Genomic DNA, 27,014 nt, shown 5'->3' on the forward strand with positions numbered 1-27,014 from the left:
TTGTGGAAACGCTGTGCGTGTACAGCTCCGAGGCACGGACATGCAGTCAGCGCTACAGGCGGCTGTGCGAAGGCAACGGGAAGGCTGACAAAATCGGAGGAATTCGGGTAATAAAGCGGAACAGCGCGGGTGGGCCGGGCCGGGCCGGGCAGCGGGGCGGCGCTCGGCGGGGGCCGGGCAAGGCTTAGCGGCGGGGCTCGGTGGGACCGTGCCGTGCCGCTGGGACCGTGAGGTGCCGTGCAGGTGGGACCATGCCGTCCTACACCGTCACCGTGGCTACGGGCAGCCAGTGGTTCGCGGGCACCGACGACTACGTGTACCTGAGCCTGGAGGGCACCGCGGGCTGCAGCGAGAGGCACCTCCTGGACAAACCCTTCTACAACGACTTCGAGCGCGGCGCGGTAAGTGCCCGCGCAGACCCGGCTCAGCCCGGCAGTGCACGTCCCGCTGCTGCCGGGCTGGGAGCGGGCATCGGGGCAAGCGGGCCGGGGCTCGGAGCTCTCCGTCGCAACTTTAAGCGAAAGTTGGAAAACGGCAGGAACGCGCGGGTGTGGGGCTGGGCTGGAGCTGGGCTGTCAGCGGGGCTGCTCGGGCTCACCTCGATGCGTGCACTGTGCTGTGCCCACGCCGTCCAGCTGCCATCTCCTGTACTCCGAGCACCCTTTCAATGTGGTGTTCGTTTATTGCCTGCCTTCAAAATAATAGACCCGGATCTTATTATTTTTTTTTAATATGTATTTTATTTGTAACCCTAACTCCCAGATTCCGAAAGATCGAAGGAGGTTTAAGGGACTTTAAACGTTTTAACAGAGTGCCCCTAACTAGCTTTGGAGATGAGCCCCACCACCGTGCATACAAGTTGGGCCCCACCGTCACAGTACTGCCTTGCCCATAGGTATATTTTTACTCCTGGGGTGCACAGCCTGAGCCAGCTATCCGGCCTTCCTTGGTTGGGCACCTCAGATATGGTTCACAGATGATAGCATTTTGAGTTAGGATTGATGGTGTGTGTAGAGATGACCCCCAAATGTGTGTGAATAAACGTCCCGAGAAAAGCAGATTAAGAGGTGTGGGTACCTCCCTGTCACTGGTGTTGAAATTACTTTCTTTCATAATTAAGCATTTGTTGCATAGAGATCTTGTTACCCTGATCTCCCAAAAGGGCATCCACTCCTTCACAGAATCATAGCATGGCTTAAGTTGGAAGGGACTTTAAAGATCAGCAAGCTCCAACCTTCCCTCTCCCCTCTTATTTTATCTGGTGAATATAAGCAAAGCTTAACAACATCAGCGAGAGAGATGGAAGAAGACCTCAGGGTGTCCTGCACACTCAGAATGAGGCTGATGAGGCTGTGCTCCCAGGAGGACTGGGCCCTTCCTGGCTGAGGAGCTGAGCTCCACATTTCCAGTGACTGGGCACCCTGCTCCCATCCTCAGGCTGCAGATGGGGGTCCAGGAGTGCTGGGCTCTGCTGGGTGAGGGTGTGAGGAGCCGGGGTTTGTGCAGTGCAGCAACCCTGCAGCAGCCAATATGTACGCTTGGAAGAAGCACATACGTTCTCATTAGGAATGCAGCTTCTAGGTGGATTTGGAAGTCTTCACCTGTATAAATAGCTTCCTGACATTCTATACAAAATGTATTGTTAGGAAACAAGCCGAGGCATCTCTTTTTTCTCTTTTTTTTGTCAAACTTCTTTCCGGGTGCAAAAGTCCGTGACTAATCCTCGACTTTTTCAACTATCCAAATTATTTCCATATGAAGTCCTTCCTTAGTGTGTTCTGTACGATGGCTGCCTCACGGGCTTGCAGCACGATGTGTGAAGCTGTGTTGTTGCGGGCAGTGTTTCCTTGGGCAGTGCCGTGCATTCCTCCAGGCATAACATTGTGCCCAGAACACTGAGTCTCACTGATACGCCACGCAAAGAAAGAAGGAAAGAGAATTAAAAATAAAGATACAGAACAAAAAGCAAACAAGCAAACAAACCCCCCTGAAGTGGACCGTAAGACTTTCAGGTTGGTTGCTTTGTAAAAATGCGGCAGTTGAAACCAGTTCTGCCTCTGGCATTTCAAAAGCATCCCTATAATTTTCTTTTTCTGCCCAATAATTCAAATGTGATCACATTTGAATAAATAAATAAATAATAAAAAAGAAAGCACTTTTTTTTCCGCAGATAACCAGAATCCCACAGTACTATTTTGTAAGGCTTTGTCACTTTCCACTTTCTTTACTAAACGTTGGGCTGGTCTCAGTAGTGCCGTTATCCTGGGAATGGCTTCATTTGAATGAATGCAAATGGTGAGTTTTCCTAGAGATGTCAGACGAGGGCTCTGAGCAGATCTGCGTGCCAAATGTTGATAGAAGGAAAGGGATGTGGGAAAACCAGAAGGGGCTTTCACAATGGGAGTGTAGTTTTAGTTTCAGTCTGACTTACTCTGGGCGCTGGACGTGGGCAGTTTAGAAAACTGGAGCTGCTTTTCTTCACTCGCTGTCTTTTGAGTAAGTTCCTGTTGATGCAAAGCAATTTCAGTGTGTGTGACATGGCGTCCCTCCGTTCTCTGTCTGCTTCCTCTTACTCTCCCATCTGTTTTTTGCTGAAACACACTCAGCAGTACTTCCCGAAGGATAACACAGTTCTGTGTGGTTTGGGGCTTTGTGCATACAGAGCATGCTGGTTTGTCGCTCCTTTTGCAGCACTAGACTGGTCAGCAGGGGGCTCTTCTCAGCCAGAAAGAGCTCGGGTTTTGCATAAGGGTAAATTGCTCAGACAGATGCTAAGGGACTTTGGACAGTCCTACAGCCTTGATTCATTCTGTTCTCTCTCTCTAAAGCTAACGGTTTAAAAACTCAGCTTCTATGGCTCACCATGCAGACATTTGGGTGCAATGTGGTTTACTAGCAGACTTCATAACATGAATGCAACAAAAACATTGAGCAACAAAAAAACTGCTTCTCTGGGCCTTGCACTGTCTGTCCAGCCTGCCACACCTTGACTGCATTGGCAAAACTGCATCAGCTGATCTCAGGTCAGCCCTTGGCTGCTCTGGCTTGGAGGCAGAGGAAGCTGGGTGAGGAGTCACCTTGTGTCCAGGGTTGCCATTAACACCATGATGGTCATAAAATGGGTAAAGCCCATCGGGAACATTTAGGCTGACAATGTCTTATTAAGCTATTTCAGGGCTCTTGTAATACTTGCAGAGAGACTGCTACTGGAGGAATGAGGTCATGCCCAAGGTTTGGCTGCCAATGTGATACTTGGGTCAGCTCTTTGGGTCTGGTTCACACCGCTGCTTTGTTTTTAATCCTAGATGTGTATATGTGAGTGTAAGTTTATGTAAAGTAAGATTTTGTAAATTATAGAAACTATATAAATAGGCATGTGTAAATGAGGATTTTGATTTTTTATTTGAAATGGAAGCTAGCTAAACATTTGGAGAAGAGAAATTTTAAAAAGCGTAGTTGGGTATGTTGGGCAAGATCACAGATTATGTCCTACAGCCACTGCCTGCCATAGTGAAGGCTCAAGGCACTGTGTGGTGATCTCTGGGAAAAGCCAGTTAGTGTTTTTCAGTCTCCAGGGCTGGTTCAAACTCTTGAATCACCGAGGGAATTAATTTACATGTGTACATTATCCTTCTAGCTGTTCTGGGATAGTGCGAGTGAAGGGGGTGGAAGGGTTGAAGATTCAGCACCATAAACTCTCAAATGAGTGTATGCATTGGCTCTTTTGAAAGAACTACTTCTGTTCGGCTTGGAGAGGCAAGGGCAAGTCAGAGGCACTGTTTTAATATGATGACTGAAATCTTAGCTCTGTGATTTTCATCTCCCAGCTCCAGTCCTGGCAGGCAGATGCTGTCGTGCCAAGCTTGCCAAGGACTGCCATGCTGGTTTTGTGGGGCACAGTTCCCCCACATGCTACCACCTTGTGTGGATGGGTGTGCTGTTGACATCAGCATTGCAAATTCTGATTTAAGACCCGATGAGACTCCTTTTTGAAAGAAACTGTTCAATGACTTTGGCTTTAGTAGGAAAGTGGGAATATAGCTCAGACTGAGATCAGTCTGTTAAGTCTCAGTGTATCAAAGTGATGCCAAGAATGATTTTAATATTTGAGTTTAAGTGAACTTAGGGTGCACATTAGAATAAATTCCTATATCTTTATGAAGCAACCTCATAGGAGACGCAGTGTATCAGTCATAGCCTGAACAGTTTCAAAGTTGACTGATGAACGTCAGTGGGGGAAGATGAGCAAAAGCAAGGCTTTATTATCTGCAACATGGATTTCAAAGCCTTTTTTGGTTTGTTTCTTTCTTCCTTTTTCTCTCACTTCTGTGAGTCAGTTAGATAAGCCATGAAAGCTGGTAGTTTCATGTTATGGGGTATGAGAGAACTGAGTTCTGTCATTTCAAACTTTGTTGGACATACAGATGTCTTCATCCTAAAATGATCATCACAGCTAGAAATTGATGCATAACTTGTAGGGAGGGTACTTTGCATTGATAACATGGGAAACTTGTGTTAAAATGGGAAAGGAAAGGATGCTGAGGGATCCTTCTTAGCACGTGTTCTTGTAATCATATAGATGCAAGTTGCTATGGATCTTTCTTTTGTAACTGTTGAGGTAATAGGTGCCATCTAGAGGTATTTAAAATATATATATTTTTTCCTTTTTCCTCTCTGGAATTTCATCTTGCTTCCCTTTTCAGTTTTGGTCCTTATTTGAATTAGCTTTTTTTCCTAGCTAATAAGACAGTAACAGTGGGTATATACCAGTTGGCTGGGGAGTACTCCTGAAGAGAATGAGCAGAGCATGGTGTCTGGGCCAGGAGCCAAAGGACACAAGTCACCCAGGCAGGAGGGTCTCACAGACACTATAGCATATAGAGGAAGTGTATCTCACCCTTCCGGTATCAGCAGCTGGTTAGTGTTTCTGAGGTTGTTGTCTGTGCTGAAAAAAACCACAGGAGAATACAGTCTGTTCTTGTAACCATCCTATGCTTAGCAAGATCATCTGAGCAGGCAGGCTGAGGCTGCTGCTCTCAGGATTGCTGTGGCAGTTCAGCTTTTACAATGAGCACTTGACTCTTCTCCTTTGCCCTGAACTGTTTTCACTGCTGGAAATTGAGAGTCAATTCCCATTCTCCTGAGTTGCTTAGCACCGCATTGTGCCTTACTGGCCATATGAAAAATGATTACTCATTTCTTTCTCTTCTAGTAGGTGCAATTGCTACCAGAACTACGGTTTCCTTGGTGCTGTCCCTGCATGCAGTAAGAGATTGCACAGGTCCTGGAAGGGTTAGCACTGGCTTTGTGAGGGGACCGTACCCGTCCTTGAATCAAGAGTTCACCATCCAATGTGTTAACCACATGACTATCCTTCCGGTGCAGCAGTGTGAATAGACTTGCCCAATCAATACCTCTTTCAGCTACTGCAGTAGCAAAAGCTTTCATCGTCTGCAGACTTTTCTCAAACTTGCAAACATTTCAACGGGTGATACCATCTTTGGCTTACATACAAAATGTTTCCCCATTTTTGGAGGGATTTATATGGTCTTACTTATTTTGTTAATCTTTCAGTTGTATTGCCATCATATAATTCTCTTCTGTCCTTTTTGCTGTCCTTCTCCTTCTCCCCCACTGGAATCAGGAAAGTTCTGTTGCACTCATCCCATACTAGCCACAAGGAAGGCTGGGTGTGCTTGTACAGTGCTGGCTTTGCTTTCCAGTGTGTGCAGCAAATCCCTGACTACTTCTGCTCTGTAGGTTGACTCCTACGATGTGACGGTGGAAGAAGACCTTGGAGAAATTCAGCTAATAAAAATTGAGAAACGAAAATATTGGTATCAAGATGACTGGTACCTTAAGCACATCACTGTAAAAACACCACTGGGTGATTATCTGGAATTCCCATGTTACCGCTGGATTACAGATGAAAAAGAGGTTGTCCTTCGAGATGGAAGAGGTGAGCACCATAAGAAACCTCCTGTGCAGCACACAGAATTCTCCCACCTCTCCTTCATCTTTCCCCGTGTACATCCCAGACTTCCATGACATTTGCATGGTGTTCAGAGTACGGTGAGATAAAGGACCAAAACAAGTGAAACCCTGCTGGTACCTTAAACACAGCCAGCTGGAAACTGTTAGCCATATATATTATCAGTTGTATTACCTGCAATATTTCCAACCCCAAATAGCTATTTCTGTGAAACTCCTGCTGGCTTTATCTGCCTTTCCATTTGCCTATGTAAAGCAAGTCACGTACCTTGTACTTTCTCCTCATCACTAAGGAAGTCTCTCTTGCTTAGTAGTATGGTGGATAAATAGTCAGAAGAGCAAGTTGTCTGGAACTGAAGCCTCACTGCGTTGTCATTCTGTTCTCATGATAGGAAAATGTGCTTATTGCCTCATGCTGGTAGGAGAGACTACGGCTCAAGGGGAGAGGATGGGAGATATTTCCTAGCGTTGTAGTTTAACTTACAATATTGTCCCAGAAAATATTATGATTTCTTTGATGAAAAGTCTCCTAGATGCTGAAATATAAAATTAAGTCCCATGACCCTACTGAGGCCATTTAACACCAAGTGTCTACCTTAGGAGTTCAGGTTTTATAGAGAGACAAGGTAGATGTTCTTAGCTTAATTAATTCGCCCCTTGAGTCACCACAGTAGGAGCTTGAGGTACTAAACTGGGTTGTGTGAGCATTTCCCACAGAAATTTTGTAAAGGTCTAGGAGAGAAGTTTGAAGGCTTTGAAACACTGGTGTCCTTCTCAAGACCTGGGTGCTGACAGAGGAACCTCATAACCCTGTCTCTTTCTCTCGATTCACAGCAAAGCTCCCCCGGGATGACAAGACCCAGATACTGAAGCAGCACAGACGCAAAGAGCTTGAGAATCGTCAAAAAATGTACCGGTGAGTCTCTCACACTCCCCAGAAGTCCAGGGCATGTTGTCGTCAAGTCAGGGATTGGCAGAGCATGTTCAGATAATCATACTGCTCTAAATGAACTGCTGGTAAAACAAAACCAAAAGTTTGCATGTTGGCTATATGTGCTTTTCTACTTAGATGGAATTCATTGTAAATGATGGTCATCCTGCTGCACATGGCTGCATTACAAGATACTTGAATCCCAGATAAGCCTGTCTGGAGGATGTAAGGTGAAATTCAGTGGTACAGTCTCAATGTGGGCCCTCTGGCCTACAGCTGTGCTTTCAAGAAAAGATAGAGATTGATTTTGTTTGTCTTCTACAAACAGGACTGCAGTTTTGGAATGCGATATCAACATGTCATCTCATTCTGAAGCTTTTTGGCTGCTGTAGTGAGTTTTAGTCAATTCTTGAACCAGGGTGAGGTGGAAGATCTGGCCTTGCTTGAGCGGACTGGAATATACCATCAAAACACAGTTGTGTTACTTATCTCTCTACAGTTACAGACTTTTTCCTAACCAAGAGAAGGTCACGACATGAAAATCTTTTATCAGTAGGTAGCTCCAGAAGATGTCATACATTTCCTTTCTGCTGGAACATACTTTCTGTTGAAAGAATGAAAGTCTCTCTTGCTTCCCTCTCCTTATCAGGAGAATGAGAATGAGAGTAACAGAGGGTTTATTCAGAACTGATGGATTGAGGTTTGGCACATGTGTTGTTGATATAATTTGAATAAGAAAGAATCTGGATCACAAATAATGGGAAACAGCAGAGGAAAATCTGGATGAAAAAGATAAGTGGCACAAAATTTTGTTTACACATGCAAAAAGGAAGACGAAACCATTGGTAATTCCAGGAAAATAGCAATTTGCAATTCAGATGTTTAACTGATAGTGCACAATGCAGTCTGTGTGTGGCAAACAATTTGGAAACACTGTCGAAATAGTCCCCATTAAAAATCGCCTCTTTTTCTTTTGAGGTAAAAATGGGGCACCATACAAGATCATACACAGCAGAGGGCGAATACCACGACCATCAGGAGGCGAGGGTCAGGAGCTGAGCCCAGGCTGCATGCACCTCTGGTAGCGCTGCCTTTCGGAGGAAATGAGATACATGCCTGACACTTTCAGCTGCTAGTCATTTCACAGTATTTTTTGCAAATGTGGAACAGATGGTTTTCCTGCTTGGTGACTTCTGCAGTGCCAGTCGGGTAGAACATTTTTACCTTAGGGAGGTAGCTGTCTGAGTGTGCCTTTGGACACCAAAGACTTCTGAGAGGGTGCAAGTCACTTACAAAACCCGTGTTTCTCTCTCTGTCCATTGCACAAATATGATGGACAAAACAATATTACATTGCTGCTTACTCCAAATCTCAGGCTGTTTGTTTCACCCTGTTATGGCTGTGTTTTAGTTCTGCAAAACTGCAGTCTCAAGAATGAGGTTGATGTGAACGAACAGTGTGCATTGTATAGCTGTCTTTCTGCTCCTTTCCCTTCCCAGTAAATTTGTAGTTACTGCTAATTCCAACCAATTGTGACAGGTATTTGGAAATATCACAGGTATTAAGATACTTCAAGTTTTGTGATGGTAGTTGGCCAAGTAGACGCTTTCTGTTGTAATTCATGTTTCTCTAGGTTACTGGTAGGTATTGCAGTATAAGACAGTATTTTTGTCCCAAGTGAGGCTGATGCAGGTTTTCTCTGTAGCTGAGTCACAGCAGCAGTGTAGGTAAAAGAACGATGCAGCTCTTGTGCTGGTGAAGTTATACGGTTCATCCAACTTCTCTTTTCTCAGCTGGAAGGAGTGGCATCCTGGCTTTCCATTGAGCATTGATGCCCATTGTCACAGTGAACTGCCTCGTGACATCCAGTTTGACAATGAGAAAGGAATTGACTTCATCCTGAACTACTCTAAAGCGTAAGTGTTTGTGGTACTTCACTCAGGCATTTTGCAGAAACTTTTTTTGTGCAGAGTAACGATGTGATCACCTTCTAGGTTTCACTGAATCTCAGAATTGGATAATTTTCTCCCACCTATGGTCAAACAAAACAGGAAAAATATAAAGGAAAAAATATCTTTTTTTTTTTTTTTAATTAGTGTTTTATGCTTTTCACTCTTGGAACTTGCTGATCCTCTGCATTCTCATTAGACAATGTTTTGTTTTGGCTGTAGACAGGATGAGGAAAGGCTCTGCTGAAAAGCACAGGAAGGAAAGTTACTGGCACCTGCTGCCTTAGGCGTCTGGCTGTGCTCAGTGTTGCCCCCTGAGGATGCTTCTCTCCTCTGGCTATTTGGGAAAATTAGGCCTTTCAATCAGGTACCAAAAGATGGTGTCAGTGCACCTTTGAGACTCTGCTGAAGAAAAGCTGTTCCCATCAGATGTGGGTTAAGCTCGTAATTTAGCTACATGTGACTGCTCCAGACAACAAAGTCACTATCCTGCCTGAACCTGTCATGTCATTGGAAAAACAGAGTCCTGGCCATTGAGTGAGCCTGAAAAATCTTGATGAGCAGTTTGGAATAGTACAGGGTTAATGGGTGAATAGGAATCCTCTGCTGTGAGTCTGCTTCTGGGCTGTCTCACAAGCCCGAGCCATGTCATACTGTACCAAATGGTGGGACAGAATGAGATGGGGCAAGGCTGCTTCAAGATCATCCACAATTCCTACATCTGTGACTCTGATAACATGCTGGTCCCTCCATATTTTGGAAAGATGTGCCTCTCAGTGTTTCAGTGATCAGATAAGGATTATATCATCAAGCATAGGCTGGAAAGAGAACTTGTGGGTTTTACAGCCGTTCTAAGAAAGCTGCAGCTCCTAGTAACAGTGAATGCTTTATCTGAGTCCATCTAGCGACCTGACATGGCTGAAACCTTACATGATCATGCTTCCTGTGGAAGTTCACCTGATATTCAGACACTTAATATTTGTCCAGGAAGTCCTGCCCAATACTTCTTCCTTCTCCTGATGCTCAGGAAAGGCCATTCTGTGCTCCTTGTACAATCCTTCTGTGCCTGTCAGGGGTGATGAGACCTCCAGGGAGGCTGTCTCCAGTTCCAGGCTAGATAATTGCACAAGATGCTTCCTAACGTGCCTCCAGGCACCTCTTCTTCTCTTGGCTGCTATCTGTAGCAGCAGAAGCAGTCTGTTCTACCTGTCCCTTGTCTGGACTCAACAGTAGCTCTTTCATCTGATTTTCTGGTCATGCTGGTCAGAGCCCTCTTTCAGAATGCCACTTGCTGTCTTTCCGGGCTTCTTGTCCTCTTTGGGCACTTCTAATCCAGTTCATTTTAAGGTCTCTCAGCCTTAGTTTATAATTTACAACTCTAGCTGCCCCCTTTAATTCTCTTTGGGAGGATGTGCTGTGACCCTGTGGTCTTTCTTTGCAATGTTAACTGCCCTCCCCATCTTTGTGCAGCGCATTTCCTTTTCTTCACACATTTGAAGATGCTAGTGGAAAGGAAACCTGATTCTAAATCCACCATCATGTAATGAAAATAAATGTTTTCTATTTAATAACAAAGCTATCATTTATGTAACGGTATAAGACTTTGTTTTTAGGATGGAGAATCTCTATGTCAACCGTTTTATGCACATGTTCCAGTCTTCCTGGAGTGACTTCGCAGATTTTGAGAAGATCTTTGTGAGAATCAGTAACACAATCTCTGGTGAGTTCATCAGCATTTTTTCACATTTGCATCATCAAATGACTGATTTTCTATTTTAAATATATCTGATTAGGATGGAAAAGGCTGACCTACACTTCTGCTTACACATCGTTTACCATAAACAGACAGTAATCTTAGACTGCTGATCATACAGCAGCCCACAAGACCACAAAGCAAGGTTACCATAGAAACACAGAATGACTTGGGTTGGAAGGGACCTTAAAGACTCTCCAGTTCTAACCCCCTGCCCATGGCTTGGATGCTTTCGATGGCGCAAGTTGTTCCAATGGGTTAGTTTGACAAAACTTGCAAGCTGTCAGGTCGGTAAGCCTGGGGACATGCTGCAAAGAGCTGAGAATGAGCTGGGAGCTGTAATTTCTTCACCTGGTCCTGCTGCAGACAAAATAGTCCATCTGACCACAACCGGAGTTAACTGTAATTCTTGCTGGAAATGAGTACAAGTTAGTGCTTAAAAGGGCTCGCAGCATCTATCCAAAACGTCATCTCTTTCCAAAAACATGTTGGATTTCATGATGCACACTACAGTAAACATGGTGACATGTTTCCAATTTTGTTCTCACATCTTGCCAGGAAAAAGAAAATATCTGTAAGAGTCTGAGTTTCACTTTTGTGCTTTTGAATATTTGGTTTCTGGAATATCCTTTGTGCTGATAAAAATTCCACTGATGTAGTATTAAAATACCAAGACAAAATTCTTACTTTCTATAATCTTTTTCAGTGTGAAATCTTAGCAGTTATTTGAAAGACAGGTAAAAGAGTTGCAGATGCAGATGGGCTGATGGAATCATTTCTGTAAAGATTTGTGAGCCAGACCCAACCTGCTACTATGGCCCACAGTTATATTATTTAGTATTATATTATTTTACTGTATTACTGGATATAATAGATTCACAGATGCTATTATTCAGTTAGCATATATCTCCTCAAGTGTGTGTAAATGTGCTCGTTCTGGCTCTGCAAAGGAACATACTTTTCTTTCCTGCTCTCAAGTTTTGCCCCTCTTCAGTCTGACTAAGGGCCAGTTAACAGAAATAGGAGGCATTTCTATGGTTTCAAGTATAAAGTAAAGCACACAAGGAGGCTGGAGCTATTAAAAACTAATTACAGCAATTTGTTGCATTTAATAAGATTGCTTCCTAAAGTACAAGAATTAGATATAATCTGCATTTAATTTCATTGATAATATTTCCATACCCATGAGGAAAGCTCCAATTCTGTAAGTTTTAAACTGTAAGAAAGGATCTCAGTTATATGAGTGCACCTCTGAATCTGTTTATTGGCAAGCCTTGGCAGAAGCAAGTTCATGACCTTTTTCAGTCATGCAGTTTCCCTGTTGACATCAGTGGGATTTTTTTTTTCCCATTAATCATCATGTGTTTTCTGACTCTGAACTTGTAGTCTGAAGGGGCAATTATGACATTAGGAAGCAGAGAACTGCAGTGGAGAACACACAGCACTACTAAATGTGACATCGTAAGGAGATGGAGTCCCCAAAACTGCTTTTTATTCAGAAGAATTGTTAATCTGCTTTCTATTAACAACTGAAAATTAAACAGAAAAAAACAGCCAATGAGCAATGTTAGTGAGAAGCCCAGAGTCAACATCTGTCCCCAGGTACCCCTCACCCAGTTCCCTGGGTTCTTTCACTTCCCTCCTTGGATATTTCCCTTCCCCTGCCTGTGCCATTGGTTTGGGGCTTACCTGTCTGTATAACAAGCCCCAAGAATTTGAAGACTGAGATTGAAGAATATCACAGAAGACCTAGGGAGGTGGTCTGCAGATCAAGAGCATATTTTTTCATAAAAGTTGAATGTTTCAGTGCAGTATAACAAAAGGAGTGGGAAAGAAACAGAGAAATCCTAAATGTGGCGATATTGATGCTGCAGACTTGTTTTTCTTTAGAATATGTGATGCAGCACTGGAAAGAAGATTTTATGTTTGGCTACCAGTTCCTAAATGGCTGCAATCCTGTGCTTATCCGGAGATGCACAGAGATTCCCAAGAAGTTGCCAGTGACCATGGAGATGGTAGAATGCAGCTTGGAGAGGAACCTGACCCTGGAGGAAGAAGTGAAGGTAGGGCTCCGGGTGAAGTTGGACTCCATCTGCTCCTTCTTGTATTCTCTGACCTCCACTCCCTGTTCTAGCTATATTTCAGCCTCATCTCCTCTCTTCAGCTGCAGGCCAGGCCCTTCTCCAGGTCCAGGTAAAGGGATGTCACCAGAATGTGAAGGGTCCATCACAGTGCTTTCATCTAAAAGGACAGGGAGTGTCAGAGGGGCCCGGATGGATGGTACCCTCTGTCACTCACAGAGCTGAAATGAGATGCTGCAGAAGGACTGGGAGGATGGTACATTCCTTTTGTCTGTACAGTGAGCATGGGGTGTGGAACAGCGTGAAACTTGTTTGCACCTTAGTGTCACTGCATGAATGCCAAAAACATAGTCGCTCCTTGCTGAGAGGCTTGCTGTTGGGCTCAGCAGACACAAGTCAGGCAGTTTGTGTAGAGGTGCTTGCTGTCCCGGTGGCAGACATCACTCCTGGGCCACCATGAACAAGGGTGGGCCAGCAGCCACCTGTGACTGCAGGGCATGAACCAGCCTCTGACCAAGACTCCCCAGCCTTTGTTCTGAGCCTTGCTGCCTGTGCCTTTCTGCTTTTCTTTCTTAACCTCTCTGTGCTGTCTTCTTCCTCTCTCATCTACCTTCCAGCTGCTGCCCTGTCCTTTTTTTGTCCTTCCCACCAGAAGCAGTGTTTGCTGTGTTCTTTCATCTTTCCCTCTCTCTGTTAAAACACACCAAGACCCTTTTTTTTTCCAGCAAGGAAACATTTTCATTGTGGACTATGAACTGCTGGATGGCGTGGATGCCAATAAGACAGATCCATGCACGATACAGTACTTGGCTGCACCCATCTGTTTGCTGTACAAGAATCTGGAGAATAAAATTGTACCCATTGCAATCCAGGTGAGCTTGCTGTCAGAGTGCTTAAAGGGGCACATCACTTGTTGTCTCCTCTTAAACACAAATGATTCCGGGTTTGTATTGTTTTCATCTCTTCCAGCTTGGTCAAAAGCCTGGGCCAGAAAATCCCATATTCCTTCCTTCAGATGCCACCTATGACTGGCTGCTGGCCAAAATTTGGGTTCGCTCTTCTGATTTCCACATCCACCAGACGGTGACCCATCTCTTACGGACACACCTAGTCTCAGAGGTGTTCAGCATAGCCATGTTCCGGCAGCTGCCTGCCGTACATCCCCTCTTCAAGGTTGGTCCTTCCATGAAGAGGTCAGGGAGGTTTTCTTTTTGGCTTGACAAACCGAAAGTACATCCTGATGGGATGGTTTGACTGGCTGCCCAGCAAGGCAGTGTACAGCTAGCTGCTCTCATCGCGGACTTCAAACTCTACACGATTGGTATTGAATTCAGTCAAAGAATTTGCCCTCTTCCATTGTTTTTCATATTTCACAGCTGTTAGTGCCACACATGCGGTTCACAATAGCGATCAACACCAAAGCCCGAGAACAGCTCATCTGTGAATGCGGCCTTTTTGACAAGGTAAGTAATCCCTTTTGAAAGTCTTAGTCATTCTTCATGGGTCCCTATGCATTTTAATTCTTTAACCATCACATACTGTGTTGTTTCTTGACCTTTCTGCTAAAGCACAAACATAAACAGCATCATCTGAGACACAGAAACAGTGCCTTCAGTGAATTCGCTTCCTGTTGTGCTAAAGATGATATCTTTCACCTCTAAGTCACCAGTTCGGAACTGTATGATATCCAAACATCTAAATCTGACTGTAGTAGTATTTACTGTGACAACAGCTCTTCATCTCCTTGCTATCCCCAAAATAGAATGCCTTATTTAGGAACCACAGTGGGTTGGCATGCAGCACTCTCTGTGGAAATGTGCTAGCTGCAACCAGGACATTTTGAGAGGTTTCAGAAGTCCTTTCATAAGGAGAGCCTCTGTTTCAGGACATCTCTGTTCCTCATATACCTCTGGCACCAGTCAAAAAAAAAGCTTCCATGCCTCAAAGTTTTTTGTCCAAGAAGGAGAAAAGAGAAGTTAACTGCAGATTCTTTCCTTGTCTTCTGTGCTCCTCTGCTGACTGTGGAGGCTTTGCAGAGTTGATGGGAGTTGTCCCACTGAGCAGAAGCATAGCATCTGTACCCCATATATGTGAGATGAGTGTGTTGCTAAGCCCTGCCGGTGGGGATCATGCAGTTCCAGAATTGTTGGTTTCAGTATAGATATACAGCCAGCCAGAAGAGAGTAACTGTAAGCTGCATACTGCTGCAATGCTAGTACCACGTATGACAGAAGCAAAATTTGGGAGCTTGTGTGCAGTGTTTATCTAAAGGGTTTTGCAGTGCTGCTTGTTGTGGACATGCTGTGTTTTCCAAATGAAACACATACTGACCCGCTGGCTGCACCCAATCAGTAGCCACCCAGTAGGACTGCTGTCCTGGCTTAAATCCCAGGATGCCTAACAGTAGCCTCCATTCCTAACCAGCACCTGTCATTGATCCTAAACCACTCTGCAGCAGTATTGCTGTTTTAGCAAAAGCTCTAGTCTGACGCATTCCCGGCTGCCCTCCTTCACATGCGCACTCATTCTGGGGCAGAAAGTGCTCTGGGTTCAGTACTTCTGTACTGCCGTACTTCATTACTGTATTCCATTATATAATTAAAAGGCGAGACCTAAGATGTGCCTGTGGAGAAAAAGGGTGTATTATCAGAGGTTCATGGAAGAGGTGTGAAAACTCTGAAGTCAACATGCAGAGCTGTAGTAGATCTCTGCAGTTTGACACTTGTTTGTGTGGAGATGTGCTTTTCTCCTGGTAAAAACACACATCTCCTGGGAATTTGGACAGCCACTCTTGGCACTGAGTGAGCCTAATTTATCTCCCACTGTTCATATCTTACTGTTGTTCCTGCAGGCAAATGCTACAGGTGGAGGAGGACACGTACAAATGGTTCAGAAAGCAATGAAAGATCTGACTTACAGCTCACTCTGCTTCCCTGAGGATATCAAAGCTAAGGGGATGGACAGCAAAGAGGACATCCCCTACTACTATTACCGAGATGACGGCATTAAAGTCTGGGAGGCTATAAAGAGGTAAGAGACTGTAGTTCTGGAAAGGGCCAATAAAGTCATTGTCCTGGAGGCACCACTCCATTTTCTCTCTGCTCTCTTTGCTCTACATCACAGTCTTGTGAAGACAGCTGGGGCTGTTTGATCACATGGCTTCTTTTTCGTGATAGGAGGGGATCAGTAGGTCATACTGGTTGGTGCCTGGTGTTCCTCTCTGTTGCATGTGGTTTGTGTGTTTCCTCTGGAATAAATGAGAGATCAATAAAAGAGCCTAATTTGTCTGCTACTCATGAAACTTGTTCATGATTCTTCTTCCCTCTCTTGTCAGCAACGAGGCTAAACCATGAACTGGACAGTGTCTTCAGAAACGTTGGGGCTGATGGTACAGAACCTGGAGGAGAAAAGAGAAATTCCAAGAATTAGCGTTGTTTAGGTGTAGAGAAGAGAAGACTGAGGGGGAAGTATTCAAAAAGATAAAATTTTTCATCAGGAAGAATGAATTTTTCCCTGTGTCTGTAGACACAGGCTCTTTAGCCTTCAAGAAATTGAAGGCTAATATTACAATAAAAAAGATTTGGGGAAGACTTTAGTCAAATTACAGTTTGATAGAGAGAAGCATGGGAACAGATCATTTCGAGAATGTGTGGAGTCTGCAGGGGTGGGGGCTTCCAGTACCATTTAAAATAAATTATTTCCTAAAGTGGTATAGATTGAAATGATCCTGTCCTAGGGCAGGGAATAAATGCCATCAAATGTGAAGTAGCGTGTTGTGAACCCATCTTGAAGAACAGTTATTAGCTCTCAGCTCCTGCTGGGTTTTCTGGTGAGAGACACTTGATTTCTGTCTTTTCCAGGCCTATATTCTTGCATTCTGTATTTCTGAAGCCCCTGTGTAAGTATATATTCCTCTATAGGATTTCACTGTAGATGTCCCTGTTCATTGCAGGGGAGTTTGTCCAGACTTTTAACAGGCCCTTCCAACTCGAACGATTCTATGAATTTAGCCCTACAAAGGGAATGTAATTAGCTTTTTTAGCTATGCACAAACCAAGAGAGAATGCAGCAGCCTGAGCCACCCACGTGAGCCCATTGGTGTTCTTGTGGAAGTGGAAATGTTAAGTGTGGCTCGTGTGAGAGCTGTTTTGAAGCCCAGTAAACTTAAGCATTAATTGATTTGAACTAAACCTTTCTTTAAGTGCCTTAAAATTCCAAGGCCCAGATTTTGCCAGAAAGGGCAGCAAGTTAGAGTCTGGAGAGGTCTTGCAAGACTGAAACATAGCTCCTTTTCAGAAAATAGGATGTTAATAATAAAGGCTTGATGTTTAGACTGTTGGCTGTATCTTTGTCTCCTATGATTTTGGCAGGGAATATCTTGCCATATTTCCTACAGTTGTTAGTGCCCATTTGAGAGAAATGGAAATTATAACTTTTCTGTGTCTGCTTGATGTAGTTTCCCTGCCTACGTGTGCCCGTTCCTGCCCTTCTTCTGCTTCCTGTGCTTTCTTGTGCTAATTGAGATAGGATATCTTTTCAAATACTAGATAGTAAACTCAGTTTAGTTGGACTGTTTGTCAGTGTCAGCTGGAGGAGGGTGTTACACCACCTCAGGCTTGGCTGAGAGATTCGTCGTAGGTACTTGGCTTACAAACGGCGTGAGGAGTGAGCTTCTGAGCACTGGGTGTTCTCACACCTGAGCTCAAAGCCACACGTGTGTCACCACAGCCTCCTTTTCTCTAAAGGAGTGTCAGTCTCCACTCTTTGATGAAATGACTTCTATCCCAGGCCCAAGCTCACAGAAGCTGATAAGTGTGTCCCTCTGGAAACACTGAGGGTCACCTAGTGGATTTTTAAACCCCTTCTCTGACATTTTTTCCTCTGCTTTTTATTTCCAACCTAGCTGCAGATCTTGACAAAGATATTTCATCCCCAAAGACCACAGACATACTTGATACGCAACAGTGTGTTTGCATGGAAAGAGGGCTAAAATACTGCTGCTGTGTAAGAGGAATCCCTTCTGTCTGCAGTTGGTATGGGTGCCAGCGGATGAAGGCAGAGGTCAGGCAGGGCCACTTTTTCTCAGCATGTTGCAGGATTTTTCTTTTTGTTTCGTTTCCCATGGAAGCAAAAATTACTAAAACCCTTGGTGTTTATGCAGTTATTCATCTGTCTGCTTTAGTATCAACGTTTGGTTTGATTGCTAACAGAAATCACACTGACAGATTTGCAGAGGTCTCTGAATTGCAATCAATGGATAGAGAAGTCTGAACTGGATAACAATTCTTAATTCCATTGGTAAGCTTCTGCAGTCAAATGTTTCACCCTATGAGTTGCTGTCAAAATATTTGGCAAGAGATTGCGGGTACCTGCAGAGCTAACAAAATGTCTCTGCATACTTCATTTAATCAGTCATTCAGTCATGAGATGCAAATCTGCATGAAATCAGGCTTTTCTGTTCTCACTGCTTCCAGAATTCTTAACTATTATCTTAATGTTTTCCTTTTTTTCTGAGATGAGTTAGCCTGGGCAGAAAGAGGGATTGTGAGAAGAGGAACTGAACAGGGAGGGGATGTCTGCTGTGCGCAGTGGGCTTATTAAGAAGCTGTAGACTTGTTGTACCCAACAGTAGTTTCCAGGGCCACCCCCACTTTGGAGCACACCACTTAGGTTTTTTGAGAAGTATGTGCGGTAGGAGGGGGTGAGTTGTCTGAACAGTATTCAGGAGCGGCTTTAGAATGTCTCATGTAGTGGTGCCCATATCACCAGCTGGGAATCCCTGTTCCCTGTGGATGATGCACAGAGGGAGACTGTGCTAAGTGAAGAAAAGGATATAGATGTGAGGGCAGAGGTCTGGGGAGAACCGCTCAAAAAAGAGACTAAGGAGCACAGAGGAGCACTGGGACTATTCAGGGGATAGAGAGTGTCTGATTTTTGGGTGGTCTTGTAGAGCCAGGAGTTGGACTTGATGATCCTTTTGGGTCCTTTCCAACTCAGGATATTCTATGCTTCTATGACTGCGGTCCAACGTACTTTTGGTGGTGGAGCAGTGATAAGAAATGATTGCACTCCCACAGCTTGTGGGAGGGTGTTGAACCTTGCTATTGCCTCCACTCTTCCTCACGCAGAGTGCCCTCTCTGCAAGCTCAGCAGAAGGTCTTTTGTAGGATTTCTTTCTGCTTTTTTGTTTTGTCTTTTTCATTTGTTCCTCTGTCTGCAGTTTTGCAGAGGATGTGATTCAAATCTACTACGAGAGTGATGAGGTGGTGTGTGAAGATGTGGAACTCCAGGCCTTCGTCAAAGACATTTACATGTACGGGATGAGGGGTGTGAAGGCCTCAGGTAAGGTACAGTGGACTGGCCAGGTCTGCAGCTTGCCATGTCCTTAGTGACAACAAGGCCGTGTGTACTGCACATCTTGAACTGTTGATTAAACCCTGGATCAGGCCTTCCCTCCTTCAGGAGACTGCTCCTTCTTCTGCCACCTCTCACCATAAGATTGAGCGATGCATGTCATCTCTGTACATGGCAGATCAGACCTTTGATCTTCTATGCTGAGGCTTTAAGCTTGTTAGGAAAGAGGCTATCTTTATCTGTTACTGACACCAAACAGATTGTGCTAGAAATTCCTTGAATCCTGCCCTTCAAATCTTGCACCAAATAACAAGTGAGAATCTCCCCAGCAATGTCATGCTGCACTTCAACATGCATGTCAAGGTTGAGCTGTTCTGCTCTCCTCAAGAGAAGATACTCAGAATTCTTTACAAGAAGTGTTTTCCTTTGATCCATTTCCTCTTGCTGCCTTTCACTGCTGGCAAACCATTACTTGACTCTAAGAACTCTTGCCTGCGCCAGGTTGAGTTTGCATCTGCATCCGGTTCATGGTGCAGACATGGCAGCAGCTGGCACAGAGGCAGCTCACCCCGGAGTGCTGTCAGCTCTCTAGATATCCTGGGATCTGTCATCATGCTGGGCTGGAACAGGGACAGCGAGTGGAGGGCAGGACTGGAATGCTGGGATGTGAACAATGCAGGCTTGGATGTGCTTTGGTGACAAAATATTTCCCTTGTCCCTGACTATTCTTTCTTTAAATAGCTCTATTTGATTACTCCCCCTCAAAGACTGCTTGATGCAACTATTTCTGTTCCTCATTCTGTTTTAGTTTCAGAAGTTCTTATTTCCTTACTTACTGTTTCAGCGAATAAGCTCTCCCCGCACTTGTTCCCACAGTGGAATTGACTGCTGAGCCTCAGACATTTATAAATAAAAGCAGACAGCCATTTGCTCTTTGGCGTGAACTTTCCCTGCTTGCACTGCAGAAGGAAGAAAAAGGGACTCTCTAGGTTCCTTGCTGCAGGGTAGATAGGGTATGAGGACAGGGATGCCATATATTTTAAAGGTATAATTATGCTTTGCCTTTCTCCTAAGGAACGCCACCTGCTTTGCAAACAATGGTGAGGCCTTACAAATCTGTATGAGGTAAGGCAGGATCACTCTGACTTTATGGCTGGACAGCCAAGACACAGAGCTTGAGTAACTGCTGTTAGAGCATATGGCAGAACTACTAATAGAGTCAGAAAGAGAATGCCCTGCTCTTTGGTGACTGTGATGTGGTCCTCTGATTAACACCTTCAACTGATGACTACTGGGTAACTGGGTTATTTCATGGCTGACTTATTCTTTTCTTCTCCCTCATTCAGGGTTTCCTAAGGTGATCAAGACACGAGAGAAACTAGCAGAATATCTCACAGTGATAATATTCACCACGTCAGCCCAGCATGCAGCTGTGAATTTTGGTCAGGTAGGAGTGTCTGGGATGAATGTTCATCCTTCTGGGCTGGGAGACGCACCTACCAGGGCATGGTCTGAGAAGTGCTGTTTGGTAGATATGCAGACATTACATTGCTCTTTCTGGCCAAACTAACTGCAGGGTCACCTGCAAATCCCCATGAGGTTTGTGGAAACACTTATTTTGGAAACATTTTGAATATTTTGAGTACTAGATAGGTACTGAAACTCACGACTGGGAGTACAATATACCTTGTATATTTTGGTTTTATTTATTTTATTATGAGGAACAATTTTGTTTTAAAGCATTTAAATGGATTACTGAAACCCATTTTGGAAATGCTGAAGGGATCAGGTGTACAGTCTGGCTACCACAGCCCTATGACTTCCTGACGTCAACTGAACTGCCTAAGTACATGCTGGCAGTCTGTGTCTCATTCTGCAACAAAATGAATGAGTTATGCTAAGTGGCTTTGCTTTGCATTTGCTATGAGTACATGCATGGGTGACTACCAAGAGCTGCTGTTGTAAGCTGTGCTAATTTGGCAGCATATTTGTGCCAGAGTAGCATATATCCCATCTTCAGATGTGGCTTACGGAACATATACAGCTCAATTGTATGACTGCAGCACATGTAGCTGTATACACTGACAGTGTATACAGCTGTACACAGTCTTTGAGTTGGCTCAGCTGGGTGTTTCAGCAGTTTAATCCCAGTAGTACAGCAATCTAGCTGGCCTGCTGGAGCATTTGCCAGTGTTGAAAACTGCCTTGCATGAATCTGTGGGAGTTGCACTTCTGCCTTCTGAGGCAGCATAGATAAGCTGCTACAAGGTAAAATTGTATTGAAGCCACTAGGACATGGGTCCAGATTTTCCATGGTATCTAGGAGGTATCCATCAGGCAGGGTGGGCAGATATATATATGGAAGTAAGGAAAAACTACTTTGAAAAGAGAGGTTAATGGTAACTGCAGCATCTCAGATGGTAGCAAAACTCAGGTTCTTAACTGAGGCAAGATGAGGCATCACCGTCCTGCAATGCTGAAGCATCCCAGAAGCGATTCTGAGTTAGAATCACAGAACTGTTTGAGTTGGGAGGGACCCTTAAAGGCCATCTAGTCCAACTCCCCTGCAATGAACAGGGCCACCTACAGCTCTACGAGGTTGCTCAGAGCCCCGTACAACCTGACCTTGAATGTCTCCAGGGGTAGGACACCCACTACATCTCTGGGTTCCTAGTCCAGTGCTCACCATAGACACATCTACATGACATATTTAGCATCAGCCACCTCTCCTACCATCTTTACCCAATGGCCTGGCAAGGAAGTGCCAGCAGGTTGCCATGGCTTGCTCTGGGTGAGTGCATGTTGGGGTACCAGAGCCATGGAGGTCTTTGACGATGCCCCAGCAATAAGTGCACGTGCAAGCTCAGAGATCTGGCATAGGGAATCACAACCTCAATAACAGGGATTATCACCAAATCTGGGGATTTAAGAATGGTGTGTTTTGACTGGAGAACAGCAAACATATCCTCCAAACACAATAAAAACTGCAAGCTTGTTTTACCACAGTACTGTGGGCATGTTCTTAGAGCAGGTTTTGCAGAACAGAGCATCGGAGAAAAGGAAATTATACCTATTTTAGTGGTTTTATCAGAGATGACCTCAGACTATGAGGAGATCATGTTTATTAAAATAGTTAAATTCTTAGCCTGACCAGTGAATCTGGGTCTGTGGTCAGCAGAATAACTGCTCCTATGAAGGTGACCCCACTCTCTCCCTTGTGAGATCCTCCTGGGAAAGATAGTAGGGACTTCGTTACCTCCTTCAGTCCTTCACTAGAGCATCTCTCTTTCTTTTAGTTTCACTAGTATCTTTTGTTTCCGAGGGACTCATATTACAGAAGCAGACTCCACAGTGCCAAATTTCATCATTTCCTTTGAAGTGTTCATGAATACCTGCCACTGTAGCTTTTCACTGTGCTTTCTTGCCTCGTGCAGTATGACTGGTGTTCCTGGATTCCCAATGCCCCACCAACCATGCGCTGCCCTCCTCCGACAGAAAAGGGGACAGTCACCATCGAGCAGATTGTGGAGAGTCTGCCAGACAGAGGGCGTTCCTGTTGGCACCTGGGAGCTGTCTGGGCCTTGAGCCAGTTCCAGGACAACGAAGTAAGTTGACCTCCGCTCTCCAGGCAGTGGGGGATGTAGGTGAGACAACAAGAGCTATGGCAAGACCACCTTGACTCATGAGGTTGTAGTGCTGCTCTTGGCAGTGTTTGATCTGAGCATCCAGGGATGAGGAGCAGCAACCAGGGATGGAGGGAGGACAGCACACATCTTTCACTGGCAGTGCTAGTGTAGGCTAGCTTAAATACTGATTGGACATAAAAGTAGCACTCCTAAGGCTCAGGGTGTTGTTCTGCTGGATGACATAGCATTGAGACAGAACAGTCTTCTTCACCTCAAAGCATGATTTCTTGATGTTTTTTTCAACTAGCTGTTTCTGGGCGTGTACCCGGATGAACATTTCGTGGAGAAGCCAGTGAAAGAGGCTATGGCAAAATTCCGCAAGAATCTGGATGAGATCGTCAGCGCCATCACCGAGCGCAACAAGAACAAAAAGCTGCCTTACTACTACCTGTCCCCAAATCGCATTCCCAACAGCGTTGCTGTTTGAGCAACAAGGAGAGCTCAGAGGAGTATAAAACCAGTGAATGTTTTCCTGTTACATATAGTTGTTATTAGTGACCTTTCAGAAATCAGTAAAATAACAAACACGCTCTCTCCATCAGAGCTGACCCATAGTCTGTTTTGGCTTCCAAAGCAAATTTAACTATGACAAATCTTGCACACAGTCTAGCTGGCAACTCCTTAGGCTTATATCACCAAGATTTTTATGTTAATCTTAGAATCAATATCTGTTAGCTTTCCCTTTCCCAGTCAAAACAAAGAAATTGCTGAAATTGCTTTCTAGCTGAGTGCTGCCACATCGTATGTGAGAATTGGACGGTAACAGTGAAAAAGTACTGCATGAAGATGGGTGTCTTCGTATTCCTCATTTCGCTCATCTGATTCAATGAAAATAGTATCAGGAGCAATAAACAAGTCACATCTTTTAATCCTTTCTATTTTTAATAATGATGCTCATGACATGAAATTGTAGTCTTTAAACTTTGTATGTTGTTTATAACCTGATTAAAAAACGTTTGCTAAATATTTTCATTACAACTTTGAATGCCCTAGTCAGGATGAAAGTAAAAGCAGGACATTTTCATAATGTAGATGAGAGTTTTTTTAATCACCTTCTTCCAGTGAAATCACTTTTCTCATCTGAAATGAGAAAATCTGAATTGGAGATTAATTTTTATATCTGTATGTACCTATATATTTTCCACATAAAACTAGTAGGGCTCGTTTCAGCCTCTACCAGAAGAGCTTTCTGTCATTGATATGCATGGGCAAATGTTGTGCTTAGCACAATAACAAGTACAGTCCTAGTCTGTTTCATTGCTGAGAAGGCTGGGTTTTGTGGGTAGCTTCTTTTGTTTTGGGGGGGAAGAAAGGCTGCTTTGTATACAGATTATGGAGAAAGATCCACTGATGGCTTCTAAGAATCTTTGGATTTGGCCAATTGAGCATAATCTGTTGCACTCTAGAGACACCCAAGTTGTGCCTGTTACATTTATAGATGATTAGGCTCAAGTATCTGGACTTTGGTTTTGAGAGAGTCGCAGAGACAATGAAAAGAAAAAAATGAGGGCTGGGAAATTCAAGAGTAGTAGTTTAATTAATAACACTTTTGGATTATTTTTCGGAGATTTTGTTCCTAGCGGTGTAAGATGGGAGTGTTTGTTTTGTTTATTTTTTAAATAGATGAGAAAGCTGCTTATGCTAATAAAACAGAACTGAACAAGAAAATCTAGCTTTTATTTCTTAACTGACTTTCTAATGCTGTATGTTTAGAAAAACTTGATAGGAATATAAGGTTTCTGTAAGGAATGTAGGAAGATAAGGTGCTGTGTAGAGAAATGAAGCTCCTGTAAGTTGAGAAAATACAATTATTTCTGTCGCTCACGTGAGTTTCAGAAAAGGTTGGTGCTAAAGTGTCCCTCATGTTTCATATGAAATACAGAATTGGAAAGGACAACTATTTTAGACCCTTGACGGTACCCTGATTCCCTTTTTCTTCTACCAGCGAAAGAGCTTCAGCAAAAATGTGGACAGTGAGACCACTTCCTTCTCTTGCGGAAGTACGCTTATGACTTGTGCATTTTCCTCTTACCGCAATCCATGAGAAGTGATGGCTGCAGGCACCAAGACATGCGATTGTGAGTGGTGCTGGAAGACAGCCAGAGGACCAGAGACCACAGCATGCGAACCACAACAGCAAAAAAAAGTACAATTGAATTTCACAACAAACTGATGCAATATATCCGATTTACCCCCCCTAGCTCATGTTCTTCCCCTCTATATAGTGAATGTCTTATTGCCTCAGCTTTCCTATGGTAATGATCTGCACAATCAAGCACTCTTCTAGAAAAGATATGGAAAGAGAGGCTGATGGCTGCTCTCTTGTATCTGTTCCCTTGCATCTCACCCTGCGGACCTGGGTCTGAGAAGTCTGGGGAATTGGTTGTGCAGCTTTCAAGGCTGGTACTAGCAACCTGATTTAACTGCAGCAGAGGCTGTGGAATGAGGTGAGGAGGTTAAAAGTAATACTGTCACTTGTAAGGAAGCAAATACATGCAAATATCATAGTCCTTATTTTTCCAGGGGATGATCTTCAAGGCTGGACGTGGCTCTGGGCAGCCTGGTCTAGTGGTTGGCAACCCTGCCCACAGCAGGGGGGTTGAAACTAGATGATCTTTGAGGTCTTTTTCAACCCAGGCCATTCTATGATTCTATGATTATGATTCTATGTGGGTACACACACTCCCATCCTACTCCCTGCTCCCTTTTCAGCCAGTCAGCGTTCACCAGAAAGTCACCTTCCTGTGCATGGCCTGTGAGTTGCTCCACTGCGTCCTTAGCCATGGCTTGAACAGATGTGTCCCTGAAGTCATGCTCCTAAGGTCCTGCAGTGTCCATTCCCAAGATCACTCCTGGACAAACATGAAAGGATCAGTTCTCTCTAAAGCGGGTCATGCACTCAACTGTGTGATAGACATGGGATGGTGCACCTTTAAAGGTAACATTTAACAGGACTCGAAAGTCAGTGGCATGTGTCTCAGCTGGATGGCTGATGGCCAGTCCAAGGAAATGTAACCTGCCTTCTCAGCTTGAGTTCCCTTGCTGTCTTTCCCAGTTGCAGTGATTCTCTGTCGACTGGGGGACATCCCCTGTGGAATGTCCGGGCAGAGACTCAGGAGGCTCTGTTGTTTCTGCTTGGTCACAGAAGAGGGCACTCCAACTGTAAAACACCATTAGTGGTAGTGAGAATAGGACAATATTTTCCAGCCCCTATGGCCTCACAAGTGGAGGAGAAACCCTAATGTTTTCTCACCAGACAGCTGACAAAAAAAAAAAGGAGAAAAGGAGGCCTTGAGAGTGAGAAGGGGCATTAACAGGGGGTCAGGACAGGCATTTCCCTGAGTATCTGACTGTTTGGGCTCATCGGTGACAGGGTGGACTTAGCCCCCTGCAGCTGACCCTGCTCTCATCACTGACCTCCCATGTTTTCCCCCATTAGCAGTGCAAGTTTCAGGTTCATTCTCGAGCTCACTTCTGTGCTGCATGAGAGAAGACCCTCCCAGCCACCAGCCCAGACAAGTCACCATCACTCTATCCCATTCCTCTGCCCAAGGGTGATTAAGCGCCCTGCTCACACCCACCCAGTTCAAGAGGGCAGATCTCACGTTCCTTTTTGGCCACTCAGAATTATTTGTTCTGTTGCATGCAGGGCAGAACGTGGAATAGATCCCAGAAGACTTGTTTCTAAAGAACAAGTTTTAATCAGCATCTGATTGTTCTGCCACAGGAGTATCTTAAGAAGTAATTGCATGCGCTAAGATGGTAGTGCAGAGCGCTTACTTTGTTGTATTTGTACGATAAACAGGAATGAATATTGCACAATCAGAGCTGATAAGTTTAAATGTTAACTGAGTCATGAGGTTTTTTGTCCAGAAGATGAGGTTTTGATCGCTTTGAATGATCTCAGCATAACACAGATATTTACATTTCTCTGAAGGATTTCCCTCTTCAAATTCAATAGAGGCCCTTGAACTGTCTTTGCCAAAAACTCCTAATTTTCTGAAGTAGAGTTGACTCTGGTGCTTCACTCACTTGTCTCACTGGTGACTGCCTCTTGCTGTTGAAGATATGTGCCATGTCTCTAGCCTGCATGCATGCAGTTGTTGCTTCTTGCAACAGACAGCTTCTTGCAGTAGCTCTGAGTGGCTGAGGATCCTTCTCTGACTGGTTCTACTACATCCTTCCCCTTTCCTTTACTAAACTGAGTAGATTTAATTTTCTGGAGCCTTTTGTTGTAAGACTTCCTTTAAACCTGTTGTCAGTTCATAT

General features: G+C 44.3%; 1 protein-coding gene across 1 annotated transcript; it reads left to right on the forward strand.

Annotated features, from left to right (window-relative positions):
• ALOX5 (arachidonate 5-lipoxygenase) lies at positions 252–24,413 on the forward strand. Its single transcript, XM_021397644.1, has 14 exons — positions 252–401; positions 5,761–5,959; positions 6,826–6,907; positions 8,716–8,838; positions 10,485–10,591; positions 12,515–12,687; positions 13,431–13,577; positions 13,675–13,878; positions 14,082–14,168; positions 15,557–15,735; positions 18,926–19,047; positions 20,406–20,506; positions 22,494–22,664; positions 22,993–24,413. The coding sequence occupies exons 1-14, from the start codon at positions 252–254 to the stop codon at positions 23,170–23,172; spliced, it is 2,025 nt and encodes a 674-aa protein (XP_021253319.1). The 3' UTR covers positions 23,173–24,413.

Source organism: Numida meleagris, chromosome 5 (assembly GCF_002078875.1).
Source record: "Numida meleagris isolate 19003 breed g44 Domestic line chromosome 5, NumMel1.0, whole genome shotgun sequence".
In the NCBI taxonomy this organism is placed as follows: Eukaryota; Metazoa; Chordata; class Aves; order Galliformes; family Numididae; genus Numida; species Numida meleagris.

Excerpts from the sequence above, each read along its gene's own strand:
- ALOX5 (XM_021397644.1), top strand. The coding sequence starts at position 252 with ATGCCGTCCTACACCGTCACCGTGGCTACGGGCAGCCAGTGGTTCGCG. Across the intron at positions 13,879-14,081 it reads CCGTACATCCCCTCTTCAAG|CTGTTAGTGCCACACATGCG; the intron begins GTTGGTCCTTCC and ends CATATTTCACAG. Across the intron at positions 15,736-18,925 it reads GTCTGGGAGGCTATAAAGAG|TTTTGCAGAGGATGTGATTC; the intron begins GTAAGAGACTGT and ends CTCTGTCTGCAG.